General features: G+C 35.1%; 1 protein-coding gene across 2 annotated transcripts in view; it reads right to left on the bottom strand.

The window, feature by feature from the left end:
• Positions 1–12,387, bottom strand: part of Gca (grancalcin) — an 18,910-nt gene extending 6,523 nt beyond the window's left edge. Inside the window, exons 1-5 of one of the 2 annotated variants that reach the window (XM_063259175.1) lie at positions 12,145–12,387; positions 9,077–9,220; positions 5,879–5,948; positions 969–1,012; positions 539–686 (exon numbers count right to left, since the gene is read on the bottom strand). In XM_063259175.1, coding sequence (XP_063115245.1) covers positions 539–686; positions 969–1,012; positions 5,879–5,948; positions 9,077–9,220; positions 12,145–12,375 — 637 coding nt within the window. In that variant the 5' untranslated portion in view covers positions 12,376–12,387. Of the gene's footprint in view, positions 1–538; positions 687–968; positions 1,013–5,878; positions 5,949–9,076; positions 9,221–12,088 lie in introns of both variants that reach the window. The other variant, XM_003478673.5, reaches the window with a different exon arrangement.

Raw genomic sequence — 12,387 nt, 5'->3', positions numbered from 1 at the left:
ATTTTTATACAAATTTTTTAAGACACAAGTAAATAAAACTACAATCATAAAAACAATTAACAAGGCTACTTAAAGCTACATTAACTATAAGCAACTTACACATCACTGTATATTATAATTTTAGAAATTAGAGTAAGAAGGTCAGTTTATCAAATATAAATGAAAATAAACTCATATTTTTTAAAATGCAATATCCTAGGACCTTGTATGTGTACCATGTAAGAAAACAAAGGAAGAAAATAAATGCTTTTTGCTCTTGATTACAGACTATAGGCTAATGCAGAGATTTGTCATTGATTCAGAAAAGCCAAATCAAAATCAATTAAAATATACTTAGAGGAAATTCAGAATGTATCCATGTATTCATCTTTTGAAAAGTAATTTTATAAAAGTCTTTATTCAGAATTTACTTACAAATTTGCACCTAAACTAACTAAATTGCTTGTAAAAAGATTATATATAATCGTTATTACTTAGCCAACTGAAGCAATGAAGATTCTTTAGCTTTATAGATTCTTTTAAAATGTAGCTTTCTTACCCATGGTAGCAAAGGCTTGACTCAATTCATGATGCTCCACTGAGCCACTTCGGTCTTGATCAATGGTCATAAAGTTCTGCTTCCAGGCACTAAGAGCTGCCCAAAGATCCTTGAATTCCTTAAATCCCATTTTTCCTGTATAATCTCTCTGATAGTTTTATTAACAAAAATAAAGTTCTCGTATATTGGAGGATTTACCTGACCCAAAATTCCAAATCAATGATTGAAAAATATGCTTCTTCAGAATAGCTTAATTCACCACATGAATATATTTCCACATAACCATGTAACTGTCAAGACTTCAAACAGGATCTCACAAAGTATTTCTCAACCTTCTTTATTACATTATAGGCACTTATAAGTAGCAACCGGCTTGATATTCAGAGTATTAAGTCTATAGTCTAGCAGTTTCTAATTTATTAAAGGATACATCCAACATGGCAATCATAATTCTGCAAGTTTCCAAGCTGAAGGCTGCAAAAACATATTCAATATTTGATTTAAAATCTTTTAAGTTTTATTTATGTAAAATGATAAAAACATCTCTACTTCTGATACAAAACATTTAATAGTTGTCAAAAATTCACAACCACTATAATCAAAAAACTTTCATAAATTTTAAACATTTATACTAAGAAAAAAAACGAATCCCCAAAATACTGTTTTCAAACCATTTATATCTAGTAATGGAATTAAAATAATTAAAGAAGTAAATATAAAATAACTCAAAATTACTGATAGATATGTGTTATGGTTGATATACTGTGTCAAATTGAGATGTTTAGAAATTTAAGAGACTCAGTAAGGATCTGTACTTTGTAAATATCCTCATTCTGTGCAAGAGGAGGGCACAAGATATTTTGTGATTGCTACACTCTCCTTGGGGCAAGGAATGGTGACGTGCTTAGAGTATAAGGGAAGAAAAGATGTTCTACCCCCTTTCTGCCCTCATTTCTTTGCTGTCTTCTGCCCCGTTGAAGTGCTGCCCCTGTGCCAAGCCACTCTGCGTTGGAGCCAGCTGATTATGGACTGAAACTCCACAAGCTGTTAGCCTAATAAACCTTTCTTTCCTTCATTTTTAGTGTCAGGTATTTTGTCTCAGCAACAAGAGAAAGGTAACTAAGACAATGTATTTGAAGTGTTTAAAAGCACGTGGCTTTGCCTGGAGCCCATAAAGAAAGGCCTTCAGTTTTCATATCACAAATTGATAGGTGAGGTTTAAGTAGGTTTGATAGGCAATCAAATAATCTTGAAGGAATCAGAGTACAAGTTAAGGAGTGGTACAAGAGGACTTCAGGAAGACAAATGGAGACAAGATTAGGAAATTTAAATACCACTAGAAAGAGTTTAGAGCACTACAGTGGAAGTGGAAGCTTACTGCAGTAGACCAAATTAAAAAAAAGATATGTCTCTAATCTGGAGCAACTGTTTTTCCTTGAAAGAGAGGAAACAAAGGAAAAATCAACATAAACTATCCTAAAGTCAAGGGTTATTAAAAGAGACAATAACACATTCATAATGATAGTAATATAATAAGCCAACTAGAAAATATTTAATTTTCTAATTATATCACAATTATATCCAACTAACAAAATGATTTATCTTAAGATTAATTACATCATAATTAATGTATATAATAAAGGAGATATTATATTATAGGTCATTTAAGCTTACAAAGTTCTTAATTATCAGTTCTTCAATATGACTGACTAAATGAATACATAGATAAATTTAAAATTAAATAATTTATATTATGATACTGGATAGTGCATTTTGAAATTTTTAAAAATAAATTATTTCTGCTAAATTTTAGATCCACTAGAAAAAATGATAAAATAGTCTACAAAGTAAGACAGCTGATTTTCTTTAAATGTTTAATATAGTGCTGGTGTAGGACTGTTGGGTGTACAGTACTATTTTCAAATTTACAGGTCAACATATAACTCACTCACTGACTACTTTAGTGTTTCCAAGAGTGCATTCCATGACAGTAAACTTGTCAAATGTGTTAGAGCCCTCATTTTACAAATGAAGAAACTGATGTTCAATAAGATAGTTTCCCAAGTTTATACAACTAATAAGAGAAATCATCACTATTGGAACTCAACATGACTTCCAAACAAAAACTCTTGATGGAGTAGTGTTACCTAAGAAATTTACGGGATAGTATTCCATCTTTTTACAAAATAATCTGTTGTACTTAAAATTTATATAGCACACAATCATGAAATGGTAAAATGTAGATGGATAATCATAAATGAAAAAATTAAATGACAGATATCTTCAATTTCACAACAGGAAAAAAAGTAAATGGAAAAAAAGAAGTATTTTTGACAAAGAAGTGCACACCCTTTCCTTACAACCCATTTGAATGAAAAGCTTACTTTTTTTTAACAAAACACAAACTTTTACAAAAAAGGAGAGTGCAAGAAGAAACAAAAGTAAAAAAGAAAATTTTGCAAGTTACAAAGTCAACAGATACAAGCTAACCTAATATTTACTCATAATGAGAAAGTCTGAAAAGGCACCTAGTTATCTTGGTCAAGACTCCAAATGTCTAAGAATTAGCAGTACTTTTGAAAATGTGTGTGAAGGTGCAGATAAAAAAAGAACTGCATGCTGTCTGTTTAAGGAGCATCTAATGTTCCCAAACATCCCATACCTCTGTTTAGGGGATGCCCAGCCCACTTACTCTCACCCAAGCAAAAGTCTGCTGTTTTATTCTTGGGAACCATCTCTGGACTATAGGATACAAGGCACATTGGTATGAGCTAGCAAAACAAGGTAACCAATTGAAATTTTACAAAAGACTGAAGAACCTCCTCTCCAGACAAATCAACTAAAAAAAACCACTCAGAAGAAAATCTCTAAAGGCATATCCAAAAATCCATAATAAAACTTTCCAGCCAAGCATATCCTGAATTAGTAGACCAACAATTGGCACTTCATAATGATATGTCTTATAGCCAGTGTTTTAGTAAAATACAAGCAACAAAATATCATCAAATAATTAAGAAAAGACATGAAAAATAATCATACAAACTGAGAAGATAAAAATAAATTTGAAATAGGAAATGTTATGTTAGAAAGAAAAAAAAAACCTATTTATTCCTTATAGAAACATTCAGGGAAAAAATATACAGAAACACAGAGTTCTTATAAACGTAACAGCATAAATGAAAGACCCAAAAGAGTTGTTAGAAAGTAAAAGATTATTTTCCAAAAGGTAGAGTGAAAAAGATTTTTAAAAAGGTAGAAAACCCAGTCCAATTCAAATAATACACACTGAAAAAAAGAGAGAGAGAAAATCACTGGAAAACACACACAAACACACACACACACACACACACACACACACACACACACACACACACACTCCCAAGAAGTATTTAGGAACGCAACTCAATATACTCTCTGAGTTCCCCCGACAAGACTACATCAAATGAAATTTCAGAACAGTAAAGGTAAAGAGAGGACATCCACAAGCTTCCAGTGTGAAAAAATCAATCACATATGGGGAAGGAAAGAGAAAGCAAACCCACGATGGAGGCTAAAAACAAGAGTGATCCTTTTAACCGTCTATATGAAAATGGTTTCTATTTGAGCAACTATTTCCAAGATGATAATATGTAATCTATTAACAGGTGATTTCTTACTGTTATGCTTTTTTTTTGTAGTTCTGTATTATATGTAACCTTACACTGAAAAAAAAAAAAAAAAAAAAAGAAAATGGTTTCTAACCTAGAACTTTCTACCTGCTCAAACAATTCTGAAGGTAGAATGAAAACAATCCTAGGTACACAAGGGCTCAAAAATTTGCCTCCTGTGTTCTCTCTTAGCTAGAAGCTTTCTAAAGCTATAGTATTTCACTGAAATAAGAGACTGAACCTTTTCAGAAGAAAGAATGCAATAGCTTGGAGTAGTGACACCAGCCTTTAAACTAGTACCCAGAGAGGCTAAAGAAGTTTGAGCCCTGCAATTAGAAAGGTACGTTAGAAAGGGCAATTTAGAAAGACCACATCTCAAGTGAAATAAAAGACATAGAGAACAGTGTTCTCCCAGACTTGATGCCCAACAGCAAAAAATAAAAGATAAACAGAAAACAGCCAATGTAACAGAAAGCAGAAAGACAGCTCCAGAGAGAGGAAAGAAAAGTCCAGAAAGATGATAAAGAAAACCACTATGACCGATGTGCACAGAAAAGAGAGCAGAGTAGAAAGCCCCACTCTGATGAGAAAGAGTCTCACAGCTATTAATGTGAAGCAAAGTGAAAAGTTAGATAAAGAAGAAAAGTATTCATACATTATCACAAGATAGTGATGTGAACAGGATGTAAATAGGAAAAATAAGGTAAATGTTGATTATTGACCTAATGATGTTATTATATAGCTGCATTGGAAGGATGGGAAAATGCAAAGATTCCTGTGTGGAGATCAAGGATAAAGAGACTTTAAGATTAAAAGAGAGTTAAATTCTCATTCCAGAGGATGACATGAACTGATAATCATTAAACTGAGACTATAATATTGTTAAAGGTCAAGTATTTTGATATCTAGAAGAAAATTTCATAAAAGTCATCTAAAACAAATTGAAAGAGGTCTCTTTTATGACAGGTTAGTGTTGGGAAGCCAGGAACGTATGCTGAAGTTATTTGCATAACAAGTTCTGCAAAACTGACATAGATTCCAGAGGGCTCTAATTCCTCCACCAAGGTGATCTGTGATGTAAGAGATCTTGAGGAGATGGATCTACCACTGTCCAGGTTCAGGAGCTTCTGATTCCTCCTCCAAGGTTTCCAGCAACCTTGGAAGGCTCCCTATTCCTGAACTTGACCAGTACGCTCAGTATGTCACTTGGGTGGCAGTAGAGAGCAACTCCACCTGCTTTTGCTACCTGAGCATAAATGGAGACAATCCACTCAAGCAGATCTCCATTTCAAGTGCAATATGTAAAGAACTGACAAGATATGTGCAGAAATTCTGCAATCTTGTGCAACAATGGATTGTGCATCTACACAAGTCTATCATTTTTGCCTATAAAGCTTTACTCTTCCCATCATTGGAAAGCAAGACCGAGAACCAATCCCATGTGCCCCCTTTCATATGCCCAAACAATGCCTCAGCAAAACCCTGCTGAGTTGGTACTGCTTGCCTCTTCATGATTCCCACCTCAAATTTAGCAAAAGAATCCAAGGCTGAACTGGTAACACTAAGAGGTAGTAACACTACAAGCTATTAACACCAAGAGTTGGCAACAGAACTGTTTGAGTCTTTAAATTACACTGTATGAAATTTTTAAAAAATTTCAAGTATGGGGAAAATTAGATAATGAAGATCTCACGAGAATAAGTTCCACTGATTCCAGACTGTGTCAAACATCTTTGCAGTTCTTCAGCATCCACTTCACCATCCTGTTAAAAAACAACATGTTTTCATGTGCAGCTGCACAAAAGCATATTGAGATGTTAACTGAATGCTCTAGGCTAATCAACAAATATGCAATTTTCAAAGCATTAACTACAAAATTCTACAGGTAATTATTGACAGGAAAGAAATATTACAAACATGCTGTGATGAATCATTACCTTCACTTCAGAAAAACAGCACTATCATTCTGTCCTAGAATACTTCACAGTAATATGTGAGAGCCATTGTTTTCTATTTAAAATAAAACATACCTGAAGTGTAGGCATAGCACTCTCAAAAACTTTCCAATTTTTGCTCATTTTGAAAAGAGGGATTATTCCTAAGAAAAAACTTCACTTTGAAGCGTTTACTGAAAAGGGAAATATTTTTTTCTTTCTTATCATTACTTCTACCAAATTTTTTAGAGTCCCTCCCTATTTTATTGCTGTTTTTAGATGATTGTCCAAACATTATTGGTTGAATTTATTGGATACAAATGTTTTTACATGAAAACAAGAAATGACAAATGAAACAGGTTGAGTATTCTTATTATGTTCAGTACCTCATTGAATTTTCTACACAAATACAATGTAAAGTAGTTCATTTGGAAGCATACATTAGAACAAATGCAACACAACAGCTATACAGAAAATTAAGGAGGCAAATTTAAAATATTATTCCACAAGAACTAAGAAACAAACAAAAACTATTATGAACTATTGATACTAAAAGCAATTCTGGTGGTTCTAACAGAAATAAAAGAAAATATTGAGATATATTCTTCTAAATGTTCCTTTCATTGTCATACATATGTTGAGGGCTCTTACTAAATTTTAAATTCTATAACTACAAAATCATATTTTAGAAAAATTATATTTTTCAGAGCATTGTGGCACATGCCTTAATTGTGGCCCTTGGGAGGCTGAGGCAGGAGGATCCTGTGAGTTTGCGGCTAGCCCGTGCTACACTGATGCTTTTGCTGGAAGAGAAAAGTATCTTTTTCTCCTCTTCACCATTACTTCTAGCAAATTTTTGGAGTTCCTACATATTTTGTTGCTGTTCTTCAGATTATTATCCAAACACTCTTATGTTTAACAATTTATTGGAAAAATTAACTATATTTTTCCAAGATGGTGCATGTTTGTAATTCCAGCACTTGTGATGCTGAGACAAGAGAATCATTGTCAGTTCAAGACCAGCCTGAGCTATATGAGACCTTGTCTCAAAACAAAGCCACAAATAGTAGACAATTTTTCTTCAAAGTAAAACAACTGTACAAGGCTTTTTGGCATATTTATTTAACTACCAATCATCGGTCTTCATTTTTAACTACTACAGCAACTGTTACAAACCATTATTGTATTTCAAGACTTCTAAAAAGCAGGAATTCATGTTTGTATTCTAAACAGAAATCAACAGGAAAACATTAATTATGAGAGCTGTCATCTTTAATACCATCTCAAGGAGATGATGAAAATAAACACTGGATTTCCAGATACTGCACCCATACATGTTAAAAGACCTAAAAACTATTAAAACAGAAGCAAAGGTAGTAAATGACTTTTTTCCTTTTTTGATTTTAAAAAATCTACTACACTAAAATTAACAGTTACAAGTTTTCTTCTTAAACTCTTTTTAGGTGAGAAAATGCTATTCTCCTTAAGGATTAAATTAATGTGAACCATTCATTCTCATTTATTTTATTCCCCACTTAATGTATTGTATAGACAATATAAATCATTTAAATAAAACGTAGAAGACATAAACTTAAAATTTTCCAGAAAAAAATTGAATTGCTGAAATTGCTAGAAATTCCAATTAAAATGAAGAGAACTAAATTTTGCAGTCTGATGATATTTTTTTGCTCAAGTATTAGGCTCTTCTGTAACATTTCACACAAAGGTCTAACAAGCCTCCTTATTCAAGGCTACTCCTCTAAATTCTAATCTAGACAGAAAAGAAGGAAACTTGAAAGGCGTTATGATTCTTTTATGCAAAAAAAAAAATTTTTACAAAAAAAATTTTTTTTAAAAACATAGTCATCATAAAAGTTTTGTAAGATGAGGATGTAGCAAGTCAGCCAGTGTTTCACCACAGTGGCACACATCTCCAATCCCAGCTACTCCGGAAGCTGAGGTGGGAGATCAGTTGAGCTCCAGAGCTGGAGACCCACCTGGACAATGTAGTATGTATACATACATATATATGAAATTCCATCTCTAAAATGTGTTTAGGCACATTATGTAGAAATAAAATTAGGAAGTAAAGGGAGACAGCATTTGCATGGGGAACAAGTATTTGCCCCAGATGACCTCACATTTTACTGGGATGATTTTCACACCGGTTTGGTTCGGTTCGGTTCGGTTCGGTTCGGTTTTCCTAGTGGTACTAGGGATTGAACCTAGGATCTTCCATTGCATTGAGCCGCACCCCTTTCTTAATTTTATTTTTATTTTGAGATAGGGTCTTGCTAAATTGCTAAAGTTGCCAGGCTAAACTCAAACTTACAATCCACCTGCCCCAGTCTTCCAGAGTTCTGGAATTACACACATGTGCCACCATGCCCGGTTATCACACTGCTTTTAAATAACCCTCATTTGTAAGTAGATTGGATTTCTAAAAATGTTTTAGACTACATATAGGCAGTAGTTGCATAAGATTTCAATGGATCTAAAAACTAACCATCTAGCACAATAATTTGAATAACTTTCAGATGTTCATGTGTTAAAGGCTTGCCCCTCAGGAGGGCCTGGGACCTAGTAGGAGATCTGTAGGCCTCTGGGGGCAGATCTTCAAAGATGACTGTGGGACTCAGTCCCCAATTCATAGCAATTAAATCTCAACCCGCGTTCCAGTGGGGACAAGTAACCTTAGAACCATAGCAGAAAGAATGCTACATACAGACAAATCAGATTTCCTCACTTTGCAAATTTGTTTCTCTTTTACTTAAATAAACATATGCCAGTAGAAATAGTTATGACTGCCCTCATCTCTAAACTCAAGAAAAATTTGATACAGATGTTTAAAGTACAAATTTCAAATATATTTTATACATTAAGTAAAATAGTTGACATTTTTAAAGTAGCAACCATTTTAATAAACTAATATGTGTGCAGTAATTTTATCATCTCACCTGACCAGCAACAGCAGTGAAGTAAGACCACATGGAGTCATCGGCTGCAGAATAGCTGCCTGGATACGGTGTATACCCCGGCTGATACCCACCAGCGAACATGTTTGGACCTGTTCCTGGTATCTGACCACTAAAATTTCCAAACTATAAGAGTAAAAGAGGAAAATATTAATAATATCAAAGTTACCTACTAAAGTTCATTTAATAGAAAATGCTTATTAGTCTATTAAAAATAAAGCATAAATATCATAAAAGCTGTAAAATATTGGACAGCCTATAATGAGACCAACTTCTTTAACATATTATCCAGGATTAAAAGAAACATAAGTCTCTAGCCAATAACAACTTAATTTAACAGAAAAATATATAGGTTTTAAAAGTTTTTACCATAATCATGTTTTTTTTTCTTTTCACTTTGAGACTTAGTAAATATTTTTAATACCTTACAAAACCATTTTCCTCAGCATTTTATGAATTCAGAGGAGAAAGAGGTATTTTTAGATTATTCCATTTTGAACAGAAATTTTAACCTGAATCATAGAAAAATGATCAGATTGTCAGGAGATGGCAAGAGAAAAGAAATACAACTATGGAGAATGACAAAACAATATGGAACAGAAGGGATTTGAATAGCTATAAGTATAGGTGGAAAGGACAAAGAGAGGAAATACTGGATCTCTAGAAGGCAGACAAAGTGGAGTATGAAACAATGAAATACAAGACAGAAAACAGGAAATATTAAACACAATATATTGAGTCCCAAATATAACTTTTCAAAAAAAAAAGACTGACTGGAACAAGGCAAACCAGTTTCAGAAATAAAAAATAAGAGATATATAACATCATATAACTTGAAAAAATATATTATATATATATATATATATAGAGAGAGAGAGAGAAAGAGAGATCCTATGAACATCTTTACATCAACATATTTGAAAAAATGAGACTTAACACAATTATATAAATTATAAAAAAAATATTCATGGGTAAAATCTTTGCTATTTCTAACAATTTCACAACTAGAATAATTTGATACACCTTACTACTGAAAAGAGAGAGTTCCACAAAAGATTATTTGTCCCTTAACGGTGTTAGTAAAAGGCAAGTTTCAGGATCAATATCTGACGATAGGAATAAACTCTGGAGTAAAAGGATGTTATGTTGTGAGCTTGAGGTAGTTATCAACACCTAGTATTTGGTCTCAAGGCCTACAAGAACGTGCAGGACAACTAAGGCCTAGACGTCAAACAATAATTTAAAGTCCTCGAGGAGACCTTTCTCCCCTAAAGCTGCACACAAAGATGAAAAATTTAAAGATGTTTTATGAAAAGAGAGACCACACTAAATATAAGTTCAGTAATGGAAAGGTACTACTGAGATGGTGCCAAAGCCCAGGTATGGATCTTTTACTGTAGCATCTCCATTTCTGCCATGAAAGACAACTGTATTTTGTTTTATGAAGAGTATGATAGGGAAAAATCTGTTTTTAGGGATCATTTCTATCTATCCTCCTTTCCCAATTTTTAGCACTGAGTTTCCCCAAGCCAGTAATTTTGAGAACCTGGGGGTCAGATTAAAGATAGTTGTACAGTCTTTGTGCCTCTTCCCATTTAGAAGCTAGATTTCCCTTTAATCTAGACAGGGCCTGTGTTGAGCTCCATCTGGTAGAACCTGGTAGAAACAGCATCGAGTCATTTCCAGGCTTTCATCTTCAAGAGGACCAGAAGCTTGTTTCTCTCAAGAAAAATGAGGCTCGGTGTTTGGGAGAAGCAGAAGAACCAGCATGTTGAAGAATTGGGATCATGGGGGTGATCTGGTCAAGGCCTTCTCCCTCAAGCTCTCTCTTGGTTTCAGCTTTCCCTTCCCTCTCTTCCAAGCTTGGCCGTCACAAGGTAAGGGGCTTTCCTCCGCCACCGCAATGCAGTCAGCTAACTGAACCGAAACTGCTGAAACCCTGAACAAAATAAATATTTCCTCTTTCGGATCATTTTTCTCAAGTATCTGGTTACAGCGAGGAAAGCTAACACAGGGGTCAAAGTTGAAGATCAGAAGATGCCAAAGAGAACTCGGCTAAGTGTACAAGTAAATCAAGTTTAGGAATGAATATGTGCTACATTGTGGGCCTGGAAATTCTTTAGCTTAAAAATTAATTCTTACTCCCAGGAAAAGGAGTAATTCCTTCGAAGAACACTATCATATGCCACTGTTAGCTCCTATATTATAATTAACAAAGCATAAACCATCTTTCTAAATAAAATAAACAGATAATAAGAGTCGATATACTTCTTCACCCCACACTTGTGCGAACTGCACTTTGAGGATCACCGATGTAAATACTTACGGCTGGGCTTCCTTTCAAAAAGGAAACAACTAGTCACAGGTTACTACAATTACAAGTGCTCTCAAAGGCGATCTAGGAAAAAGTTTTTAAGAACAAATAATCTTCCTCGCTTCCAAAAACAAACTAGAAAAACAACCAATGGTATAATAGAAACGTTTAGGATGTATACAGAATACTTCATCATTTATTACAAGTAATTTTTTCGTGCTTTGTTTTGTTGTTATTTGGGTTGGAATTTGGGGTTTTGTTTCGTTTTGTGTTTTGTTTTTGTACCGAGAATTGAACTCAGGACCTCACGCTCACCAGACAAGCACTATGCCACTCAGCTATATCCCTCGCCCCTACAAGTAATGTAATTTAAAAAGAAGAAGTGGTCAAAAATTTAGTAAGAGGGTCTATGGCAAAACTAAAAGATTATCAGAAAGAGAAATGAGTGTTTCTTTTCTTCTTTCCAGGAAGGAAATGTCTGAGCAAAGGGCGGGTCCTCACAAAGGGGCACCTGTGGCTTCAGGTTCCTCCAGGCTCCGAGCGCGAAGTGCGGCTAGGAGGGGAAGAACCAGTGGCCCGCAAGGAAGCGGGGACAGAGGGAGGACCCGACACAAAGCACTACCCGCAGGGCCACCGCACCCCGCGAGGGCGCAGGTGATGGCGAAGCGGCTAGGACTCACCCCTCCTCCGTATCCCGGGTAGGCCATGATTAGCGGATCGCGTCACCCGTGCTCACCTTCCTGATCGGCGTCTGCCAGGTGGAAGAAGCGCGTAGGTGTAGGCGCACGTGAGGTGAACCGCAGCTGCAGGTGCAAACGCAGGTGCAGGCGCAGGTGCGGGTGCGTTTAGAGGCCAAGGTCCCCGGGCCTTTCACTACTACCCTCCAAGAACCTATCCAGTCCGCTGAGGCCAGCCCCGCCCCTGCCCGCTTCCGATTGGCTGACTCTCGCCCTCCAGAGCCCATCATGCAAGAGCCCGC

This window comes from Cavia porcellus, unplaced genomic scaffold, assembly GCF_034190915.1.
Source record: "Cavia porcellus strain 051 isolate PalLab524CR breed Dunkin Hartley unplaced genomic scaffold, mCavPor4.1 scaffold_12, whole genome shotgun sequence".
Taxonomy (NCBI): domain Eukaryota; kingdom Metazoa; phylum Chordata; class Mammalia; order Rodentia; family Caviidae; genus Cavia; species Cavia porcellus.
Note: the sequence above shows the minus strand (reverse complement) of the source record. Positions and strands in the feature narration are given on the sequence as shown.